General features: G+C 41.5%; 1 protein-coding gene across 20 annotated transcripts in view; it reads right to left on the reverse strand.

The window, feature by feature from the left end:
* Positions 1–1,511: 1,511 nt before the first annotated feature.
* Cspp1 (centrosome and spindle pole associated protein 1) overlaps positions 1,512–23,950 on the reverse strand; it is a 107,074-nt gene continuing 84,635 nt past the window's right edge. For 19 of the 20 annotated variants that reach the window (XM_060385869.1, XM_060385886.1, XM_021644440.2 and 16 more), the window contains 13 exons: positions 22,058–22,170; positions 17,762–17,911; positions 17,296–17,445; positions 16,546–16,650; positions 14,105–14,171; positions 13,528–13,645; positions 10,164–10,303; positions 9,099–9,239; positions 7,147–7,193; positions 6,462–6,522; positions 5,743–5,852; positions 3,938–4,076; positions 1,512–2,328 (listed from right to left, as the gene is read on the reverse strand). In XM_060385869.1, the coding sequence (XP_060241852.1) occupies positions 2,117–2,328; positions 3,938–4,076; positions 5,743–5,852; positions 6,462–6,522; positions 7,147–7,193; positions 9,099–9,239; positions 10,164–10,303; positions 13,528–13,645; positions 14,105–14,171; positions 16,546–16,650; positions 17,296–17,445; positions 17,762–17,911; positions 22,058–22,170 (1,553 nt within the window). In that variant the 3' untranslated portion in view covers positions 1,512–2,116. The remainder of the gene's footprint in view (positions 2,329–3,937; positions 4,077–5,742; positions 5,853–6,461; positions 6,523–7,146; positions 7,194–9,098; positions 9,240–10,163; positions 10,304–13,527; positions 13,646–14,104; positions 14,172–16,545; positions 16,651–17,295; positions 17,446–17,761; positions 17,912–22,057; positions 22,171–23,950) is intronic. The other variant, XM_060385877.1, reaches the window with a different exon arrangement.

The following is a 23,950-nucleotide window of genomic DNA, read 5'->3' on the forward strand; positions in this document are numbered from 1 at the left end:
CCTATGTAGCCTACAGCCCTGTTTTCATTGATTTTTTTTTTTTTTAATTATAGGCCAAACTATGAAAAGGAATCTGTTTTGGTTTTTGTTTGTTTGTTGGGGGGGTTGGTTAGTTTTGTTTTTTGTTTTGTTTTTCTTTTTGCTACAGATACTTCTTTGCAGTTTCTACATTGGATCCTTCAATTTCCTTTTTTAATCCTAGGATACTCAAAAGTGTATTTATTATTCAGTGATAAGGCTATTATAATGAAACTGAAAAATGTTCCCCTATCCTTAGGTGGGTCAATACTGTGGCATTTTGCAAATGAGTCAGTTCCAGTGGTAGATACATAGCACTAAAAAAAACAAGTGTTGGTTAATTTTCAAAACAGTATTAGTCTTTGCTTTGCTTCCATCTCTCTTTATATAATGAGAAGCTAGTAGATCATATCTATGACAAGATCCAGCTCTGTTCTAGCCAGGGTAAATGTCGGAACTAAGTTAAGTTGGTGTCATCTGGTCCCATGACTGAGATTTGTTTGGTGACCGCTGTAGTACCAGCTCTCCAAAGAGGACATGATTGTTCTTTCAAATTTATTGTACACCTACTGAAGCGAAGCGAGGAGGAGGAGCCTGGGTAAGATGATCAATCCTCACTCAGAAAGGCAAACGGGATGGACATCAGAAGAGGAAGACAACAGGGAACGGTACAGAAGCCTACCACAGAGGGCCTCTGAAAGACTCTACCCAGCAGTGTATTGAAGAGATGCTGAGACTCAGAGCCAAACTTTGGGCAGAGTGCAGGGAATCTTACGAAAGAAGGGGAGCTAGATCTAGAGGTGACTGGAGCTCCACAAGGACAGCAACAGAACTAAGAAATCTGGGCCCAGAGGTCTCTCCTGAGACTGATACTCCAACCAAGGACCATGCATGGAGATAACCTAGCACGCCTGCACAGATGTAGCCCATGGCAGCTCAGTATCCAAGAGGGTTTCTTAGTAAGGGGAACAGGGACAGTCTTTGACATGAACTGATTGGCCTGCTCTTTGATCACCTCCCCCTGAGGGGGAAGCAGCCTGTCCTGATGAGACCTGATAGGTGAGGGTCAGATGGAAGAGGAGAACTTCCCCTATCAGTGGACTTGGGGAGGGGTATGTGAGGATAGGAATGTGGGGTTTTGTTATTAGTAGAGCAAAATTGAACATAAAATTACATGTAGCCGAAAGCAATACCAGAAATTATTTTTGGTAAACTCTTCTGTCCTTACCAGCTATTGATTTTCCTCCTTTGAAAGGGCAGAGAAGCAGTGGCTGGTTGTCTTCAGCTGTCACTGTGGTATGTACTGAAGACCCTAATCCAAGTAAGAATTATTTTCTAGAAGTTGAACGAGTCCTTGTGAAGTATCATCTACTGATGAGAAAAGCTCACTTAGCCAAGGGTACAGAAGACCACTGCCTCTGCCCTCTGGATGGGAGCTTTTTAACTTCTAGAAACCACAATTCCGTTTCAAGTAAAGAAGCTGACATTGGTAGTTAGGAAAAATAGAACTTTATTTGTATCAAGAAATAGTGAAACCAGATAAATTACTAACTGAGTGAGTCTGTGCTTATATCGGCAGAAAAATGGAACATTTAGTCATGGCTCATGGAGGTATGATCATATCTCCCTTTGCTCCTATGTAATCTGTAGCTAAAAATATGAAAATGAGCAGCTTGTTTTGGTCCCTCATTACATAGCAACTGGCACAGTCACAGCTACAATGGTTGTATTCACTATGAACTGTTTAAATACGCTAACAGTGGCAAGGGAACTAGTGACTTTAATTCACCACCACTTAATGGCAATCAGAATTTAATGCACACACGGTAGTTGAATCAAGAGTTCATTACCACCCCATGGCAAAATTGCAAAAAATAATTCTATACAATTATATTAGAAATCAATAATCAGGGCTTTTATGTACATAATATACATGTATATATAACATGTATCATCATGGGAAAATACACTTTATATATATATAGCTAGAACATAACTAATACAGAAGTAGGGCCACCGGCAAGATACATTATTCAAGATACAGACTGAACGTTACTTCCCCTGTAAAAGGCACTGCTGGGTCCAGAGTGGGTTTATTTTAAGCATGTGCAGCAGACAGGCCCTGCCAAGTCAAAGTGCCTGTTTTCCCAGGGACCTGCTGCTGCTCCTCATTCAGTTGTTCTGCCATGAACCGTTTCAGAGTTTCAGAGGTGCCAGGGCGGAGCCAGGGCTCAGTTGCCACAGAGTTGCATCTATCATCACCCAAGCGTCTCATGATATCATCAGGATCAACCAGTGAGCTCTCATCATCTACAGGAAGCAAACAGTACAGTCAGGTGGCAGGTGACTACACAGGTTCCTACAGTCCAGCCCCTTACAGCTCTTGTGTCGCTGCAGAATTACAATCATCCCCCCCCCCAGCAACTAAGCACCCCGTTGGGAGAAGAACAGCATGCCTAGAAAGGGGCTGCAGTGGAGGTGGGAGGATAATCAAGTTGACTCCATGGCACTGGCAGCTACAGAACTCCTAACTACAGCAAAGGAGACTACCAAACATTCAAAGTTGACTGTAGCAATACAGACTGTCTTAGTTTATGTCTGTTAGTTACCATTAGGAAAAACCGTGGACTTCATCTTAGGACCTTAATTTAAAAAGAGTTTGAGGAATAATTGTCCAGCCTCTAGCACTGATGAAAGCACACTGAAAGTCATCTGAGGAATTATTGACATTCTGCCCTAATCTGAGATGGTCCAGTTAAGAGGTGACATGTTCATTAATCACATTTTGTCTTACTCAAATTCTACATATGTAGACTTAATAAGTATAAAATAGGAAAAAAATCTGTCTTCCTACCCTGTGATGTCAGTTTCTTTTTCTAAAAAAAAAAAAATTACAGACGGGTGTGTGCAAGCAGTTTAATGAGCAATCAATCCACATCGTACCAAAAAGCTCCTGTTTGAAAGGACAGTGTTAAAAATAGTTTAGACATTGGAAATCTGAAAAAAAAATCTTAAAGTTTGTCTACCTTCTCTCAAATATATCCTTCAAGTCTACTGGTTCTAAGATTAAGAAAAGGCAATTCTGGGTATACATGAAAAATGCTTTTTTTGGTTTTGAAACATTGTCTCTGAAGCTCTGGTTGTCCTGGAACTAGCTCTGGCAACCAGGGCGTCCTCAAACTCAGAGATCCATCTGCCTCTGCCTCCCAAATGCTGGGATTACAGACAGACCTACACCACCACCACCCAGCTGGGAAATGCCTTTTAAAACGTTTTCCAGGTAGGATAGTACTATTCTCTTAGTTGATCATTACTATCAGAACACATCACTCTTGGACTGAGTCCGTTTAAAAGTAGCACTGAAAAACATTTAAGAAAAAGTTGCAACAACAACAAAATACTGTAATGCAGTTTAACAGACCAGAGAGTATTCCGTAAACAGGTCACCTCACTAAAACAACCCAGCCCGTGATATGACTCCAAAGACTGGGGAGGGGCACAGATTGGCAGCAGGGCTGAGTCTGCCCTGTGCTGCATGAAGTCTCGCCAAAGCCACTCAGCATGACAAGATCAGCTTGTTGGCTTCAAAAAGTAATAGAAATTTTTTTTTCTTTCTGGACAATATTGCAGATTTATAATAAGATGTAGTTACCATGTATTACTTTAAAACATGAGTAATTACCTAACATACAAGTTAGCATTTTCCCTGCTGAAAATGGACACATTTCATACACAAGTCTCCTTGTTACTGCTTAGAATCCACTCTTAAAGAACCCCTTCTAGTATGAAGAGTGTGCGGCCGAGTTAATCCCAGGCCCTGGTTTGCATGCTAGTTTATGTCCTTGACCATAAAACTCAAAGACTTCAAAATTCTTGTTCCCTCCAGGTGTGCATCAACAGTGAACTTCCTGCATGTTACCTGTGTTGGCGGGTTTCTTCTGATGCTCGTTCAGTCTTCTCATCCTGTCTTCATTTCTCATTCTAACCTGATCGACATTTACACTGGAGGTAGATTTTAAAGAGAGACCATCTGGTGGTGTGTGGAGCTGACTCCTATCCTATGTATAGTTAAGAGAGAAAATTTAGAACCACTCCAAAAGTCCACTGACATGGTTTTACACCAGATCAATACACACTGGGAAAAGCAAAACAGGAGCATGTGGATCCCACTTCCTGTCTTTGCAGGTTCGGGTGACTTTGTCAGGGCTAAGAGGTCACGCTGTGATGACACGCAAACAGTGGCGTAAGGGTTGGGAAATTGGGCACAAAAGGCAAACAGTAACAGCTGAGGCTCAGCACTGAAAATAGTGTGTCACTTGCAGGACATGCACAAAGCAATGGGAGAGAAAAACATCCAGAAACTAGTCCTGGTGTTTTAAATTTTTTAAAATCCTAAATTAAAAATTTATTAAAAATAAATCCTCTATTTTAAATAAATGGCAAACAGTACAACAGGGAGAAAGAAATAGTCTTTTTAATGAATGGTGCTAAAGAAACTAAAGGAGCTCAGACTCTAGGTTTCATATTTATGTGCAAAACTAACTCGAGTGTATCACAAACACTTTTTGTGTGTGTGGGTTTAAAACCCAAAAAAATCCAAATGATAAAAAGAACCTTGAAGTTAAAGCTTGTATGCTTTAGAACCTAGGACAATCTTTAATAGAAAACATTTGCAAATCTAACATCTGACGGAATATCTTAAACTTTAGCAGTGAAAATACTATACGCAATTTAAAAATGGACAAAGACCTAGATCCACAACTGGACAGGAAAGCAGCACGAGATGTGCTTACATAACAGACACTTTAAAAATCATGTATGGTAATCAATACTGGCCATACTGTGAAGTAGGAAATTCATATACTTCTATAACGGTGAAATTGAAAATGGTATAAAATGGTGTTTTAGAAAACCTTCAAAAGTTAAATTTATACAAAAACCCACATGAAACTTGCAAATGAATGCTAGCCTCAATCTAGCAAAAATGTGACAGTAACCCAGATATTCATCACCTGTTGAATGAATAAGCAAACTTCGGTATCTACACAGAATGAAGAGGAAACAGGTATTGCCATGTGCTACAAGATGGCCCATGAGAAAGGACACACAGCACAGACAATAAACTTCGCACAGACCAAACCAGATTACTAGGGCAACAGAGTTTGCAGAGCTGACAGAACTGGCCGAGTGGTGGAGCGAGAGACTTTTACTTGTTGGAAGATCCTGAGCACTAGTACACATGATATAAATGGGAAGACAGCTTTAGGAGCTGTCCCAAGTTCCCAACCCAAAGAGAAAGGGCACCATAAAAACATGGTTTGTTGAAGGCTCCAAAAGCCTTTAATGACTATACTTAAAGCTATGGAGAAGGAGAATATGCGTTTGAATCTTAGTCCTCTGAAACTAGAGTCGCCACCTATATCGTGTTATTTTGACAAACGCTATCAGTCACTCTCTGCAGCTTCTCTAGAGCCCGTCTATTACATAGGGAGTAAAATAAAGATTGAGACAAAAGTTTTAACATTTACAGGACAGGATATTCTCGCCATGTACAGAGCTACATACTGCCATCATAAGAGCTACAAGGTCACCAGAGTAACTGCCAGCAGAACCTAGATTCAGGCCATGACAACTTGGTTTTCAAAACAAGTCCCCTCTTTCAAAAATGAACACATTAACTGAGGCCAAACTCTCAATCTCTTAAACTGAGAGGATCATACATACAAAATCTAGTCCTTTAAATTTGTTCCTCCTGCGCTCCCTTGCAGAAGGCAGCTGTGATGGCGGAGGGAAGACATCTTCTTCAATGGCAGGGTATGTTTCACCATAAGCACCTACACAGGCCACACAAAGAGAGTTTCAACTTTAGGAAGAGCTAAAGCAAGACTTGGATGTCTTTTCTTTATTGAATTTACAGTTGTACAATCATTACTATCTAGACTTTCCATCTCTTCAAATAGCTCCCATATGCTCACTAAGAAGCAATCTCCAGACACAGTCTAACACTCTTGTTAACGTTCCACATAGTCTTTTGTCTCTCACTTGGCGTGTGTCCGAAGTTCATTTACACTTCATTGCTGAGTCATACTTCATCACATTTTGCCCCTGCACTTGCCATTTAGGGAATATTGCTGGCTAGTGGCACTTGAATGATACTTAATATCCATGTATAATCTCTGTGTGGACATGATTTCTTTGGGACAGAAACAAATTATTGCCAGGTGTTATGGTGACTGCCAGCATTTTGTGTAGCTACAGCAGCCTGATGCAGCAGTGCACAGCCCCATCTTTGGGGAATCAAAGTTTGAGGTCACCCCTGAGCCACAGAGAGTTCCAGTTCAGCTTGGGCTACAAAGCAATGTCCTGGCTTAAAGATCTAAATAGACACAGATACACATATAGCTTAAAAAGTAATGTAACACTGGTAAATTAAATATACTCACCAATAAAAGCACTATCCGATTCTAGTAATGAATTTTTCAAAAAATCAGTGTCATTTCTGGGCTAAATTAAAAAATAACAAAAAAAAAACAACAAAACAATAACCACATGTTAATGCCTCTATTTTTAGTTTGGTGTAGGAAAACAAACCATACTAATAGACAGCATAGGTTTCCAATCTAATCCCCAACAAAACAAGAAGATGCAGGCCAGGCTGTGCCCCACCTCCGCCCAGTACCCACCCTCCTCTAATGACTTCTACATTCCACATATTAGCTCACTCTACCTGCACAGCAACTCCTGCACACATTGTTATTTAGTAGAGCATATACAGAATACATAAGCCAAACCTATCTATACCCTGCAAATATTAATTGAATCTTTGTAGTGATCCTCGGCAATAAGGACAATCAACTTCACTCTGTAAATACTGGGAAACTGAAGCAGGAAAATTGAATAATCTGCCCACCTTCCCCAAATTACACAGCTGAAGAGACGAGCTCAATCCTCTAGGATGCCATTCTTACCCATTACAGTCCATTTTCTCTACACATTATAGACACTGCACTTACAACTTAAATTGTGTTTTAAAAGTAAATAGTAATACTGTGGACATATTCAAAATCTGGAATATTCATTTAACATAAGCCCCAAAATCTAACTTAAACATTTGAACTAGTCGCTTACCATTCTGCGCCCCTGTATGTTACCACTGGAGAGCACATCTAAATCAACTGTAAACAGAACACAGGTAAGTGTTTACAGGACGCTGACAAATATAATTACAATTCACATCTTCTATTCACATCTTCTACTGAAAATTACTTTCACACACCAGAACTGTTTCAGAAACTATGCTGCTTTCTCATTAAGTCATGTATCCATTCTGGTTAAATGACTCGGTAATAAAATCTTTGTGAGCTTTGGTATCTAATGAAAATTTAACACAGCTTTTTTTTTAACCTTTTATCTTGCTCCTGTAGTGTCTGCTCAAAGCCACTGAAGGGTTAGCAAAGGAGGTGTGGAGTAAGTAAACTGTAGGGAGTAGCCAACCACAGGGTCAGGTGTCCCAGCACCATTTGCGGCGTGCTAACCTTCCCACCTTTCTCCAAAGACAGCATACTTTGGGAGTAAAGGAGCCACAGTGAGAGCCCACATCCTTTCTTAAACCATATCTAATAATTACCTCATCAGTGTTTGCTCCCACTGAAAAATACCTGTACCCCAGATGGGTCTATGTTGGTCTTGCTGTGCCCAAACTAATAAGATGCACAAGATCAGATCATTTGACACTTAAGATTCTGTACCATGAGGAGGGAAGATGTCTCCTACAGAAGTGCATATATCAAAGCCTTGACCTATGAGCTCAGCCTAAATATTACATCATGCATTCCTGTTTTATATATACACCTTCTGAAGGCAGAGGCCTTCCTCAGTCTGCATACCAGCCACCCACGACAGGGTCCTAACTTTCCCCCAAATGACAAGAGCATCTTTCCCACTCTCAGTGGCTGGCAAAGCAAGGGGATGGGTGGGATGCTGACATGGTCACAGTGCTCACCCGAGGCTAGGGCCCATGGGTGCTGAGTCAGCTCCATCCTAGCTCCAGGCCCCACTCACTGTGCCCACTAGCTGGCTGCTCCAAAGCCTTAGATCCCCGCTATTCGGCCTCTGACTTCTACAGTGTCATCAGCCCCTTGAGGGCAGCAGCCTAGCTTGTCACCAACCATATCATGTTAGTGCAGGCCAGTCTCTGTGCTCCTCATAGGCACGATAACATCATTAGATTAGATTTAGGTAACCAGATAATGATTCAAAACTATACACCCACTGATACTTTACAGAATTTACATAGACACACACAAAGAATAAGAAAGAAAAATACCTTTCACACAGACGAGAAATGTGCCCCCGGATCGAATGCATTTGCCTACCACTCCTGCCCTCAGTTGGTAGTTCTCGGGGTGGAAGTGTGCTGGCCTGATCAAAGTACCCACCCTCTTAGCAGCAGGGGACAGCTGGACTTCCAAGAATGGCTACATGACCCCACTGTAACAATCAAAGCCCGCTGTGAAACATGTTCATTCCTGAAACTATACGGCAGAAGGGTCATGTGCATGGAGCTGCCAGTGCAGTCCCTGCTTGGGATGAAAACCAATGCAAGCAAGAGTGGCACGTGCCCATACTACCAGCTCTCAGAAAGCAGAGGTAGGATGACTGCTCTAAGTTCAAAGCCAGCTCATCAACACAGTGAACTCCAGACCAGCCAGGAATACATAAAGGAGACTCTCTCTCAAAAAAAAAAAAAAAAAAGGATGAAATGATGGCTTATCCATTAAGAACATTCACTGAAGAGGCTGGAGAGATGGTTCGGAGGTTAAGAGCATGGGCTGCTCTTCCAGAGGTTCTGAGTGCAATTCCCAGCAACCTCATGGTGCTCACAACCATCTATAATAAGATCTGGTGCCCTCTTCTGGAGTGCAGGCCCATTCAGGTAGAATTCACTCATGTGAATATGTCCCCAAATACATAATTAAAAATAAACCTTTTAAACAAACATACAAACAAAAGCAATGGCTCAAAAGCTGAAGGAAGAAGAGTGCCGGGCGCCATCCGCAGCAGCGCCTGCACCTACCTACCTCCCACCCCTTCCCGCATCTTCATCCTGTTGAGCCTCTTCTGCTGCTCTCTCAGCAGGGCCTGCTGCTGGATCTCCAAGGTGTGATGGTCTCGTGGAGGATCTGGGTACATTAGTTTCAGATCCACTCGTGTCTCTGAATCTGGTGCAAAAGTTACAAAACATCTTATTTTCAACTGAGATTTTAGACAGAAAAATCTGCACACACGTTTATAACTGAAATATGAAAGCAAGCGTCCAAGATGTTCTTAAGAAAATGAGCAGATTAACTGTTGTATAGCTAAACTGAAGGGAATTAAGTTCAGATGTTACCCACAGTTCTAGGATTGCGACCAGTTCAAGGTAGCAGCTTTCTGACTCAGACAGTGGGGGGAGAGCTCAGAAGCTGGGAAGGCTCTCAGGAGAGAGAGTACAGGTCAGCAGGTGATAGGCACCACTCTGAGAAGGCTGGGGCAAGTGTGAGTCCAGCTGCCCACCGTGACGCTGCAAAAAGGAAACTGGAAACCTAAAGGCATAACAGGAAGGAGGGTGGACAGGACTTTTAGGGCTGTAAAACTATTCTGTATGATCCTACAATGGTGAGTGTATGTAATATTTCTATCCAAGCTGACAGAATACACATCAAAAAAGAGCCCTAATACAAACCATGAGCTCTGAGAGAATGGTATGTCCACTCGGGCAGACCAGTCTTACACTGTGCACCCCTGAGGTGCAGTGTTTGTAATGGAGAAGGCTGTGCGCGCAAAGCTAGGGAGGACGGAAACTCTCTGCACTTCACTGGGGATACAGCTCAATGATACAGCACTTCCTGAGACCCTGAGTTTGATCACCAAATTAAGAAAAGGCAACACCCTTAATTGCAAATCATAACCTCAATCAAAAGACATTACAAGAGCCATGAAATTAAAGAACACAAAATTGATGTTCTTTAGTGAAAAGCTTTGCATACACTTAGCAATTACAAGGAGTCCCCAGAAAAAGAAACTGCTTGCAGCGATGGATTTCTACCTCTAACCCAAGATGTCCCCTGGGGCATAGCAGAGCGATTACAGCAGTTTATGCTCACCTTTCTCTTTAAGCTCATTAAAGTCATGAATATTCTGGAAAGTAGTAGCATCTAAGGCCTTCGGTGATGGTCTTCTGACAGGAGCTTGTACCCGATGTCTAGCCATGTCAAATATATCCATGGGGTTCCTTTCTCTTTTCCTATAAATGACAAATCATGATCAATGTGCTATATGGATAGGAAACAAATTCACATTCAATTCACTATAAAAGCAAATTGGCACTTTCCACCATAGTTATTACACAAACTTCCCTGCTCTGTCAATCACCTAAGCTAAAAAGCTAAAGACTTGATAAGGACATGGTTTGTTACCTGCCTGCAACCCAGCATTCAGGAGCTCAAGGCTGCCACAGCTGCATTATTTGACGTCAGCCTAAACTACATGAGACCCTACTCAAAAACACAAAGATCAGGCATACTACTTTTTAGAAATTTGACTTTAATGCCATTATCTATAAAAATCTACCCAACTTAATCATATGAGCAAGAGAAATGTGAAGGACCATGCACAGTACATATCATGAATTGGGTATCAGTAAATCTTACCTTTCTCTCAGCTTATAGTAGAAATTACACTCAGAACATGCTGTTAATGCTCTGTCCTCTACCTAGAACTGTGCATGACTTTACAAAAACTTCCCAAAAGTTTACAAAAACGTGATACTAAATTAAACAGTATTTTGTTCTGTTGGTACCCAAGAAAGGTTGCTTTCTGCTAAGGATTGGCTGTTGTCATTTCTCCAAAGAAGATGGCTAGAGAATGGAAACTCTAGCTCTGAAAATAAAAACCAAATATCAATTAGTACTTCCTTTGAACTGCGTACAACACCTTAGCCCTTCTCCTCCTCCTCTCTCTGCCTCTTCTTCTCTTTCTTCCTCTCCTAACTCCCACTCTCACTTTCTCCTGTCTCTCTCTCCATCCCACTAGCCCAGCCTCTCCCTGTGAGACAGAATCTCTGTTTCTGGATGGCCTGGGACTCACTATGAAGGCCAAGCTGGTCTTGAACTCATAAGAGATTTGCCTATCTCTGCCTCCTAGTGCTGGGATTAAAGGTATGTGCCACCAAACCCGGAAGCCCTCCTCATTTTATAAAAATGTACTCTAAGCTACAGTCATAAGCAATTAGGAGCACCTGGGGTCCTCTCATTGGGTTTCCTTTCCTCTCAGGGAACTTTTAGAAGGGCCACAGCATGGCCCTGTTAAGGCCATAGAACACCATGTGACAATAAATAAAAGCCTTTTTGGAATCTATTAGCTTAGCAGAACACTAGCTTCTGCTAACCCAAAAGCTAACAACCCCATCAGACAGCATCTCGGGCCTATAGAAAAGCTTCTCCCATCCTGCTGTACCCGCCTCCCTGATGTACACACCAATGCATTTTAAGTTTGCCTTGATGTATGACTTTCTTTGTTCTGTAAAACTATACAAAGTCCATGAAACTGCTTCCATATGAGAACAAGGAATTTGGGGCAACCTACATCTGTTCTCCCAGGCCACGGTCACTCAGAAATGGCTCTGGAATAAATGATCTTTATTTCCTTTAAGATGAGAGCTGTGCTTTTTGAGCTGACAATAGCAAATCTACAAAGCAACTTCCAGAAGCCCTACACTGGTCCCTATCTAGCTTCTGTAATCCTACTAAGTAAATAAGGTGGTTTGTTTAGAATTAAGTTGTTAGGTCTCATTTGCATGTGCGCTGAATCATAGTTGCTCCATGACAAGCACATGGGGAGCTTGATAATGCAGTGAAATGAGAAATCTGTTCCATGAAGCTGTTCTATGAAATTAGAATTAAGAGCCAAACCTTAACTATCTCTATGATACATATGACAAATTCTATCAGTAATATGTTTAACAGATCGTTGTTGAAGTTATCATAATTCTAACTCCAAAGTTAGAAAACAGGGTTCACAAAGCACTTAATCCATGCCTGTCTTTGCTTTTACTAGGGAGTGTGCTAGACTTAGTGAATTATGACTAAACCATAGCTGCTTTCTGGTAGAGCTACCTGACAACGCTTCCACGTGATGAAAGTTAGCATCAGCGATGATACCGGGCACTTTGTGTACCTTTGATAGGATGTCACAGAGGAACGGCACCCCCAACGGTTTACATACATTCTTCACCCAGTCTAATCACTGGAAGCTCAAATTCATTCAGACTGGGGAACACAAAGAATCCTTGGCCAGGAGGAGAAACTTTCACAGTCACAAAAGACAGGCTGAGAAAATCCCAGAGCAGGGGTGACTGGGGGCCATGACAACTAACACTATACGGACACTGGTATGAGACACCAGAATAGAGCAAGACATTAAGATTTAATGTCCAGATTTAAATAACAGCAATATTTCAATATTTCACAAATTTCAGTAATTTCAATAATTAACAGTTTCCTCCAAAATCAAGACATTCCATCCTGAGGGGAAGCTCCTTAAGCAGGAAGGTAAACAGTTCAAGATAGCTCCAGGAAGTCCCTGAAACTGACCCCTGATTCACTAGGCCCCTCCCTGCCAGAGCAAGCAATAAAAGCTCAGAGTCCCCCTCAGACACAGAAGTCCAGGTGAAAGACCTTCACAAAGCAAAGGGGCAAAGAAAACTCTGAGACCAGACCAGCTGCAGAAGAAAGTAGCTGACCTGCCTGGAAAAGATTTAGACCAACTGAGTCACTCAGAAAGTCACTCTCCAACCTACTGAGCTGCCGGCAGGCTATGCAGTGTGCTCCAGGTTCCCAGGCTCAGTCGGGCCTTGGTCATGCAGCTGTCTGTGAGTCATTTCTGCTCCTGTACGTAACCCCAATACAACGCACTGGTTCAGCAAGCTGGACTTTGGTGGTGTTCACACTTTGATCTGTTGTGGGGCCTCTATCTGGAGTGAGTAGACACGTGTGTGTCATGTCTCCCGGGGAAAGTTTTGTCACACAACAGAAGTCAGCCTCAAACATAATGTTAAGATACTAACGATTCAAAAAACTAGTGAAGTGCCTAGCTGTATGTATGATTTTTCCAACTTCTGTACCAGATTATCTCCAAACACAAAGCTTGTTCTTAAAGGAAAGAATGTTACAGCAGTACAGGGATAATCTTCAAGCTCCTAGAAGAATAACCTGCAGTACCAGAGCCCTGCTTTAGAGAAGTGGAGCCTTTAGCAAAACCAGCAGCTAGAAAGTAAGTATCCAACAAAAAAAATTAATAAAAAGAATCAAATCACAGCTGGTGTCATCATCCTAATCTTAGAATTTTCTATTACTAGCATTTCCCTCGAGGAACTAGATTTCTACATCTGATTTTTAGAAGAAACGGAAGGGAGGGAGCAAGAGGCTCTAATAACCAATCCTATTCGAGGAAGATGTGGCACAGAAGCACCTGATGGGGATCTCGTCATCGCTGTCCAGGTGCAGCAGCCGCCCCTGCAAACGCCTCTCTTCACTTCGGAGCTGCTTCCTCATTTCTGATAACTCCATAATTACATTTTTTTTCTCCTCTGCAAATTCCATTGAGAAGTACAAAAGTTAAATTACATTAAAAAAAAGATTAATTACCAAAGCCTAATCTGGCCTATGATAAAGGTAAAATGCTGAAAGTTTTATGGGAGATATTTATGTGTGCTTTCATATACACACATCTTCATCATGATGAACATTAGGATCCACAATCAGAGTCAGGGAGACAGCCCAGCGCCTACCAAGGGCAACTGTACAGGGCACAGCGGAGGAGTGGTTTCCACTCTGAAGGCCGCCTGCCCTGCTGGCTGTGCAAATTACACAGGAGAAGGACACAAAAAGCAAAAGTGCAAATGAGCTGGTGAAAACTCCGGAAGGCGACGAGTCCAGGCCGGCGGGGAGCAGGGTGTGCGCACAGCACTGCTGCCCTCCGTTCTTGCAACTTTTCAAAGCTGCAATCATGAAGTAAATAGCTTCTAGATTACAGCAGTACTAGCTACCTTCTGCTCGGAGCTGGTTCTTCCTTGCAGGTACTGGAGGAGACTGTGCCCGGGACACAGAACTTTCCTGTGAACAACAGTGACAGACAGACAGTGACAGTCAGCGTTCCCTCCCTATTCCTAAGTGTAGAAGGAAACCAAACTGTACTGTAAGACAGACAGGTGAAAGCTCTCCCCCCTGCCCAGTGATAGTCCACGTATATGCTGTACCTGTTGAGTATCTCCTGTCTCCTATAATTATTCTCATTCTTTTTCTTTCTTTTTCGGTTTTGGTTTTTTGGGACAGGGTTTCTCTGTGTAGCTGTCCTGGACTCGTGTTGTAGACCAGGCTAGCCTTGAACTCACAAAGATCTGCCTCCCTGAGTGCTAGGACTATAGGAGTGTGCCACTGCACCCAGCTCTATTCTCATTTTTGCAACCTCTTCTCAGTAAGTGTCTTCCTCTCAGCCTCTGCACAAAGCCCCTCCCCACTTCCTCACGAACTATCAACCGCTCATCAGCCTCTTCCCTTTACTGAGGAATAAATGCAGAGCTGGAGAGATGGCTCAGCAATTAAGAACACTTACTGCTCTTCTGAAAAGAGAATGATGAATGCACATGTCTGGGGTCAACTTCCTTACCTCCTTTCACTCCCTAAGCTTGTGTCTCCTTTCACACCCATCACGTCAGCAGGACCACCTTTACCAAAGCAACTGAAGGGACTCTAACCAACTCCAGCATGGCAAACATGACTCAGGCAGGCCTTGCCCTTCTCCCCAGTTCCTTCTGCCTTGCTAAAAACCGTTAGATTACATTACTAAAGCTAACAACCAAACTAACCAACAGCTAGCTACTTCCTCCCCTGAGGCTGACTTCTACGGTCCACCTATTAAAGACCCGAGGTCCAGCAATCTGAGCCCCTTTGGCTCACCTAATTAAGGTGCCCAATTAAAATCAAATGCCTTCTCTTAACACGGGGTTTGAGCTTTTGCCGTTATAAGCCACGGTCTTCCTGTGCGCCACATCCGTCTCCGCTGCATCAGAGGCTGTCTTTTGTCTTCCACTCCAGGACAAACGCCATTTCCCAACTCCCCATCCTCTATCTTCTTTGTCTCTTAGTCCCTGCTCTTTGTCCCTCTGAGGCAAATAAATCTCCTTTGTGCTAAGAAATTGGTATTGGAGTGTCTTGTGCCAATTTTGACTCCTTCAGTGACCCCAAGTCACATCCCCATTGGCAATTTCATCCTGAATTTCGTTGGCAAGTAACAATTAACGTTACTGACACATTGTCTGTCTGTAGTTGATTTCTGTGTTCAAACATTGTTAACGTTCTCAAATTTCTGTCCTTAGCCCTCTTTACTCCCCCTAGATAACTTACCTTGCACAATCACATTAATCTAGTAGGCCAGTATCTAAACTGCTTCCCAAACTATAAATCCAGTCCAAATGCCTTCCTTGGCCACAACTCAACTTTCAGCTCTGTATAATCATCACCAGAAACCTGAAAATTATCCTGGATCCCGCCGTACCATACACCTGTGTATCTAACTATTCGCTGAAGTTGCCAACCCTTCTCAGTTTCCTGTGTCACTGCCCTTGCTTTAAAGCCCTGCCTCACATCTGGACTTGCACAGAAGTCTCTGTGTTTAGTCTTCCCTGCCCATGAGAACATTACACAAGCACAAAGGGCCCACGCCATCCCACTTAAACCTCATAAGAATCCCTATGCATTGGCTACCACAAAGCAAATGAACCAGGCTCTCAGAAGGAGAATCAAGACAATATCTTTTAACACACTTCTAGGCTTATTCTGGTAGTTCCCTTATGCAATCCGCAAGCCCAGGGAACAAGGCCAAGGCCTATAACACTCCACCCAGCACACAGCTGCCACTACATAATGTCATCATCAGGCCAGGCTGACCCGAACTGCTAAAGCTTCTCCATAGTTGCAGACACTCAAAATCCAGTCCCTCTATTTTTTTTTAAGCAAATTCCTGCTTGTTGTTCAAGCTGCAACGTAAAGACCAACTTCTCTTTTGACTACAGATCAGTCTAAACATAAGGGACAACACAAGTAAAACTACAGCTGGTTAGAACCCATTTTTTTCCAAGAAGACTCTCTCAGCCAGGCATGACGGTGAGAAACTCTAATCCCAGCACTCAGGAGGCAGAGGCAAGCAGATCTCTGTGAGTTGGAGACCAGATTAGTCTATATAGCAAATTCCGAGACAGCCAGGGCTACAGAAACAAACAAATAATAACAACAAACCAAGAGGACTTTTTAAGGCTCTGGGACAAACAAATGCCATTTGCTTTAAGAGACTATGACTTAAGAATTAAGCTTTAGGGCAACAAGTGCTCTCAGTTACAACTCTAAAAGCAGGCAAATGAACGAAAGCATTAGAAACTCCTGAAGTGCGCTCCCAAACAACTCAAGATTAACTCTAAGGAAAAGCATGTACATGAATGAAGGAACTGATGATGGTATCGACTGAAGGAGGTCTTTGGGGTTTGCTTGCGATTTTGTTCTGAAGAGCAGGAACTACAGGGGAAGGCTGTCTCAAGTGCTGCAAAAAATAAAATAAAGAAATCTTCTGTACCTATATATGTAATGCATACATATATACATATATATGCTTACGTGTATCACACACTGTGCTCAAAAGTCGAAACCATTTAAGAAGCTTAGATTATTATTATTGCTTTTAATAAAATACTCTTTACAAAACAGTCAAATTCTGTCACTTGTGTAAGAGCAAATTAAGTTTCTAAAGTCCTGTCTAATAACTGTGATTCATGATTCATGTACCCAGCCCTTAATGGCAACCCTGAGTGCCAGAAATAGTGACTCTAAAAGCAGTCTTTTTGATGAATTACATTTGGTTTAAAAAAAGATTTCTTAAATAACCTCCGCCCAGTATGTTTGTTCGTATACTCACTACTCAAGTCATGCCAGCAAGCCGCCATGAGCCAGGGCCGCAGCATATGTGGTTCTGGCCTAGAGATTACACCTTGGACAGCACAGCTGAACACAGAGCCACAGTAACAAGACAAAAATGGCCCAACTGTGGCGGCACCCCACAAATGAAGGTCAATACAGTATGTGCACTCACTAGAAAGACCAGAGGATCAACGCCCCATCCCCCCTTTCTAACTCCTCCCAACTCTACCAGGCATGCGCTCTGGTTTCAACATCTCCATCTCAGACATACCTTTGTCTCATCATCCACAGTCCTATTCTCTCTCTCATAGTAATGCTGAAGTTGCAAGTTATGTTTCTCCTCCTCTTCTTTCTTCTTTCTTTCTGCTTCTTTCCGCCTCTCTTCGGCTAACCGAATAAGTTCTTCATTTTTTAGCCTTTGCTTTAAAATTTAAAAACAAACAGGGGAAAAAAAAACACTTCTTGAGTACATTTAAAACGGTGTTACTTTATTTGTCTAAAGGTAATATATCAAAGATACAGTGTTCTAAAAAATGAAGATAGCATCTACTTAATAAAGTAGTAGACATCTTTTATCACTCTAGAGTTAAAAACAATTTGTCTCTTAAATTAAAATAACACACAATGCAGATAGCAATAGAGTATTTTAAAAGTATTTCAGATAGAGTCCTCTCATACAGTAACAAACATCTTCAAGTCAGCATAAACCTTTCACAAGGATTGAGGAATGGACGCACCTCCTCCTCCTTCTCCCTCCTCCTCTCCTGCTCCTCCTCGTACTCTTGCTGAATTCTTGCCCTCTGCTCTGCAAGCCGCTTTTCTTCCTTTTCTTCAGCAACTCGTAGCCTCTCTCGCTCTGCTTCTTCTCTTTGTCTCTTTTCCTCAATCTAAAAAATTGGGCTTAGTGATTTATTCTGCTAAAATGCTGACAAGTTAGAATATCACTTTTTCCTGCATTCTTAGAGACTCAACAAGTACACCTATTTGCAGGTTCCTCAATTTTTAAGCATGCTATATTTTATTACTGTTACAAGCTGCTAGCAAATTTCATCTCTGCTTATTACAGACTATGTGAACTTAAGAAATGGACTTGTCCTCGGTGTTCTCATCTAATAAGAGTTATTAACGTGCACTCTCAAAAGCATTCAAGGAATTAAAGTGAAACAAACATATTAGTTTTTCTGAGGAGAAAAACTGTAGAGTAAATATCTGTGGTCATATTACTCCACAGTAGTTACCGCTGAGTGTCAATGTGCTTACTTGAAGAGAATTCCCACACAAGAGTGAACTGAGCAAGTGAGTCTCTTTACGAAAGAATCATTTCCTCACAATGCTCTTCTCCCTACTGGCCAGTAAAGAACTGAAATGGCAATGTTGGGAAGCAGCTCGGGAGTAGAGCCTACACCCAGGGCGCACAGGTCCTGGGCTCAGTCCCAGGAGTGTGCAGAGGTTATAGAGTGGACCCGGGGTACCTTGAATACTCCTCTGAGAACACAGTGAGAGAATTCTCTACAGCACAGTATATGGACAAAAGGAAGCCCCAAGAAACTGTACATACCCTCTATAGAGGAGGCAGGAAAGATGACAGACTGGACTTAGAAAAAAAAACTAAAAAAAAAAAAAAACCTTAATTTTCTTAATTTTCTGAGACAAAAGTCTCACTTTGACGTTGCCCTTGAAGTCCCTAAGTAACCCTAGGATAAGCTCAAACTTAGGGTGATCTTCCTGCCTTAGCCTTTTCAGTGCTAGGATCAGAGGTGTGCACCACCAAGTCTCTGGTACTGGATACTTAAATATTAGCTTAAGGTTATCCTTATAGATTATGATTATTAACATTTGTACAGATCTTTTGTTCAAATATTTGTTTGTTTTTTAAATTAAGATGCAATTATACCATTTTCCCTTTCCTCCCTCCAACTTCCCTTGCTCTCTCTCAAATTCTTTATAAATATATGTATGTATACACATACATATACACATAAAGAACACACACATATATGCATATGTACATACACACACAGAGATGCACGCACACACACACATCGTACTCAGTCCATATGATGTTGCTTGCATGTGTATGATTTCAGGGCTGACCAAGTGGTGGTGGATATGCAACTAGCATACTCTCCCCTGAGGACAAGTTCTGCTCTCAACATTCCTTAGCTGCCTGTACTTCTTTGTCTAGGGTCGAGGTCCCTTGAGGTTTTGCCCTTCTGTGTCAGCATGTCTACTGGTACTGTCCTTGTTCAGGTCTCGCTTAGGTGATTCACAGATTATCTCAGAAAGATTAAGAGCAAGAGGGACAGGGAGTTTGCTGTAAGACTGTGTTATATTGGACTTTACATTTTTACAATAAAAGTTATTTTTATGCAATCAATTTCCAGTAGCTTAAGGTTGCATGTTGTCAATGTTCTACATGAGAACTTGAATTGTCCCACTTGAACTATGAGTTACCAGCCAGCCTTTCCTTACACTTATCATGACACAGGTTAAATGTGTAACCTAATATTCAGTATTGAGAAATGTGCAGACACAAATACAACAAATTCCAGAGAAGATACCAATAATGCAACAAAACCTTACACTCAAACTCAGACCTTTCTTCTCCCTCTTCCATAAACACACACACACAAAACAAAAATTACAGAGCATAATGACTACATTAAAATCAAATACTGCCAGTATGTAAGGCATTAACAGATCACACAGTCTAATGCCAACAGGAAGCTAAGTATTTTTAAAAAGAAAAAAACTATCTTCTAGGTCAATTTCCAAACTATAATAACACAATGAAATGTATTATATAAGACATTTATGAAGTGTGCTAATTTTTAATTAAATTTTTCAAGTGAATTATTAAAAATTTATTATTTTTTTTGTACTTGAAAACAAAAATCAATCACAAATTTTGTTTATTCGATTTGAGTAGCAGCAAGGCATTTTATACATTAACTAACTGTATTACTTTACTTATCTGTGCAAATCCTTAGCTAAAGCTTTTCTCATCTTTACGAACAATCTGCACATTTTAAGCACTTATTCCAATTCTTAAGCTTTTGTGTTGTGAGATATTGACAGTAATAACGAACACCACTTAGCTGTTTAAAGTTGTGTTAACTCTGATCGAAAACGAAAAATGATATTGTGACCACTAAAAATAAAAAATAAAAAAATTGAAAAACCACCACTCAAGAGTAATCTATTCAGCCAGGCATGGTGGCACACACCTTTAATCCCAGCACTCAAAAGACAGAGGCAGGCAGATTGCTATGAGTTCGAGGCCAGCCTTGTCTACAAAGGGAGTTCCAGGACTCCTGAGGCTACATGGAGAAACCCTGCCTTGAAACACCAAAAGAATAATCTACTCATAGTGCACTAAGGATGTACAAGGTGGATGCTGAGGGCTCTCGAACCTCCTCTCTCTTTAGTGGCTTTCCAGAGGGAAGGACTTGCCAGCGGTCCCACACATTCAATTGCAGTCCCCACAGACAGGCTCCACAAGCCACTAACTGCTGCTGTGGACAAAGCCATCAGTGCTTTAGCTGCACATCCTAAAATGTAGATACTTTCTCTAAAGAATCTAAAACTTATTAAGATACTATATATCTAAAAACATGTTGTGAACAACCAGTGACTTAAAAACTGTAACATTTGGTAATTATACCTTATTCTATGGTAGATGGGCTAAAAGCTTAGAGAGTAACTTCTATTTTGAGCTGCAGTTATGGAAACAGAACTACCACAGCTTCTTCAAGTTCAGCGGCTGCACTACCTTCAACCTGCTGACCTGACATCGTGGGACTTCCGGTATCTGTCATAGTTCTCTCTGTCATCATGTCCATACCTGCACTGTCACTGCTCGAGGAAAACACCCATGCCTCTGTCTATCCAGTCCTCCATGAGTGCACTCCAGCATCAATGCCTGAGCGTCCCCGCATTATGCCACTGCTGCATGCGGAGTACACAACACTTAGGGTTAGAATGTGTTGACGTGTGCTCTTAGGAGGGATCTGATTAGCAGGTTGGGATTAGGTTAGAAAGCCTTAAATGTCAGGCTACGGGTTCTAGACATTTTCTGTAAGCAAGAAAAGCAGTTATACCAGATTTTGAATAAAAAACAATAGGACGTAAAAACATTTCTACCAAAGGAAAACTTATGGAGCCACCATGAGATGTGGGTGTGTAGAGAGGAGGGAGGGAGAAAAAGAAAGCTGAAAGAGCCCTATGAACAGACATCTCGGTCACTGCAGCTTCATCGTCTACTCAGCATCAAGCCAATACTGCGGATTCCCAGAGTTCCTTGTCCAATAAATACTAGATGCTTAAGTGCCTTTTTTGGGAAGAGTGTGAACATTTCACTACTTTAAGTGGTACCCACCTAGATACAAAAAGAGGCATAATTGTAACATAATTGTTTGTACCTTGATTTTGATGTTTGTTTGTAGGTTTTTTGTTTTGTTTTGCTTTGGTTTTTTGCAACATGGTTTCTCTGTGTATCCCTGGCTGTCCTGGACTTGCTTTGTAGGCCAGGTTGGCATTGAACTCACAGAGATCTACCTGCCTCTGCCTCCTTGAGTACTGGGATTATAGGTGTGTGCCACCACACCCTCCTCCAGAATCTTTCTATATAACCCTGACTGGCCTTGAATTCTCAATTCTCCTGCTGAACTTACAGGCATGTACCACCAAATTCATGTGTAATGTAACTTCTCCTTATTTATAGTCTGTCCTGAGCCAATGATACCACATCCGTGGGGGACGGCAGGGCTTGACTTTCCACTATACTGTTGAGATTTTGCAAATCTCAACAGTCACTGATTTAGCAACTATTGATCCTCCTAATGAAGTTTAGGAAAGATTCACATATGACTGAACAATATGATTTTAGCCTTACCTGTACCTAACATAAACTAGACATTTTGGACAACTACATAGCATTTTAGCCCTTAGTGCATAGTGCACAGAATACCTGCAAGTTTAGTTTATTATTATATTTATTAAGAGCTGGAATTATAACCAAACAAGCCTTTCACCTGAAAACGAAGAAAATTCTTGTATAATTCTTGCTGTTTAATCTGAAGGTCAGTGGGCGGCTCATCGAATGTGTTTCCCCGGGGAAAAGGACAGCCTTGTGTTTGCACAGGACCTTCAAAAGACAGTTTGCAAAAACACACTGTTAGGAAAGGGACAATCTGCTAATAACCCACATTATGAAAAAAATTTATTACATACAAAAGTCGTGAGGTTAAGGTCAGAATGGAAGGCAAGGTAAGAGTGTGAGAGGGCATAAAGGGCAGCAAGAGAAAGCAAAAAAAAGATTAAAGTGAAGGACTGGAAATCCTGTCCATAGCATCTAAAGACACGGAGAGGATGTGCAAGCTAAGAGCCTAAACGTGGCATCTCAGCACGGGCTGCAAAGTAGAGCTCACGGCAGGAAAATGTACAGGAATATCCTTTACTTAAGCCCGGTTCTCAGGGGCTGGAGCTGGAGCTCAGTGGCAGGGCATTTGCTTAGCACTGGAAGGCCCTAGATTCAGTCCCCAGCATTGAGGGGGAAGAAGAAAAGAAAAAAGAATCGTTCTTAATCTATACACATATCAAAAAACAGCAAAAAATTATTTTTAAAAGTTGCTAAGTCCAAAAATTTTCACATCCATAGCTTAAATACAGGCTAGGAAGTCAGCTATGTAATAATTAACAAATTTATATTTGGTCTAAATAACTGTAAGAGGATCTACTTTTTAAACAGCTGAAATCAGTGCTTTCCTAGCAGGCACGAAGCCTTAGGCTCTACCGGAGCACACATGGGATAGCTTTCAAAGGGATATAGAAATGTGACAATAGTATATGTTCCTTATAAATAGCATGATATATTCTCAAAAGGAAAAACTGCGTCAGAAAAGCTATTTGAAAAGCAATCATTCCCTAGGAATTTCTTTGAATTTAGAAAGAAAAAAATATAACAAATCTCACATAGCTTTTTATATTTTATTCTTACATGACTGATTTAGTCTTTTCCCTTTGGTTAGTTTTGTTTTTTGAACAGGGTCTTACTATGTATCCATGGCTGATCTGAAACCACTATGTAGACAAGGCTAGCCTCAAATTCACAGCAATCCCCCTGCCTCTGCCTCCTAAAAGCTGGAATTACAGGTATGTGTTATCATGCTCAGTTACTAACTCACTCGTACAACTATCAACTTAATTCTCTCTCTTATCTGTGTCCTTTTGTGTAAACTACTTGGTAGGGTAGAACTCAGTCTGCTTTGCCTATGTATTTAAATTTACTAATGTTTACTGGCTGAATGAACAGGCAGTCAAATCAAGCCCTGAAAATCATGAGAACTTTTTCCCTTAGAAAACTGCTCTAAAAGCAAACGGAGCCCATGAAGGTTCTTTTAAATCTGGGGCACCGTAGAAAGCTGAGAGTAAAACAAACTTGAGTGCTGTCTCTTAATTTCCTCAAAATCTGAATTTTTGTTACAATGAAAGGAAAGAAATATTAGATGAAATAATTCATTTGAGGGAGACCTTTATCAAAACTGCAGTAAGCTAGTATTATTAGAAAGTAGACATGTAACTAGCTTCCAAAAACAAACAAACAAAAGAACTTGCTAGCATGAGCCAGGCAGGGTGGGACACCTGGAAGCCCAGTGCTGGGGAAGCTGTGGTCTCACTGTGAGATCAGTCTCAACTTTTCACTACAAAAGAGCATCTCAAGGTCTCAACAACAGGCCTACTAAGGCTGGGAGCAGTGGCACTCAGCTTTCATCCTAGCACTGGGAGGCAGAGGATGGCAGATCTCTATGAGTTTAAGACTAGCCTGGTGACAGAGTAGATTCCAGGCTAACCAGGGCTACACAGTGTGAGACACTGTCCAAAACAACAGCGAGAAGTTTGAGGCAAAACATCAGAGGACGATGAAG

Source organism: Meriones unguiculatus, chromosome 6, assembly GCF_030254825.1.
Source record: "Meriones unguiculatus strain TT.TT164.6M chromosome 6, Bangor_MerUng_6.1, whole genome shotgun sequence".
Lineage (NCBI taxonomy): Eukaryota > Metazoa > Chordata > Mammalia > Rodentia > Muridae > Meriones > Meriones unguiculatus.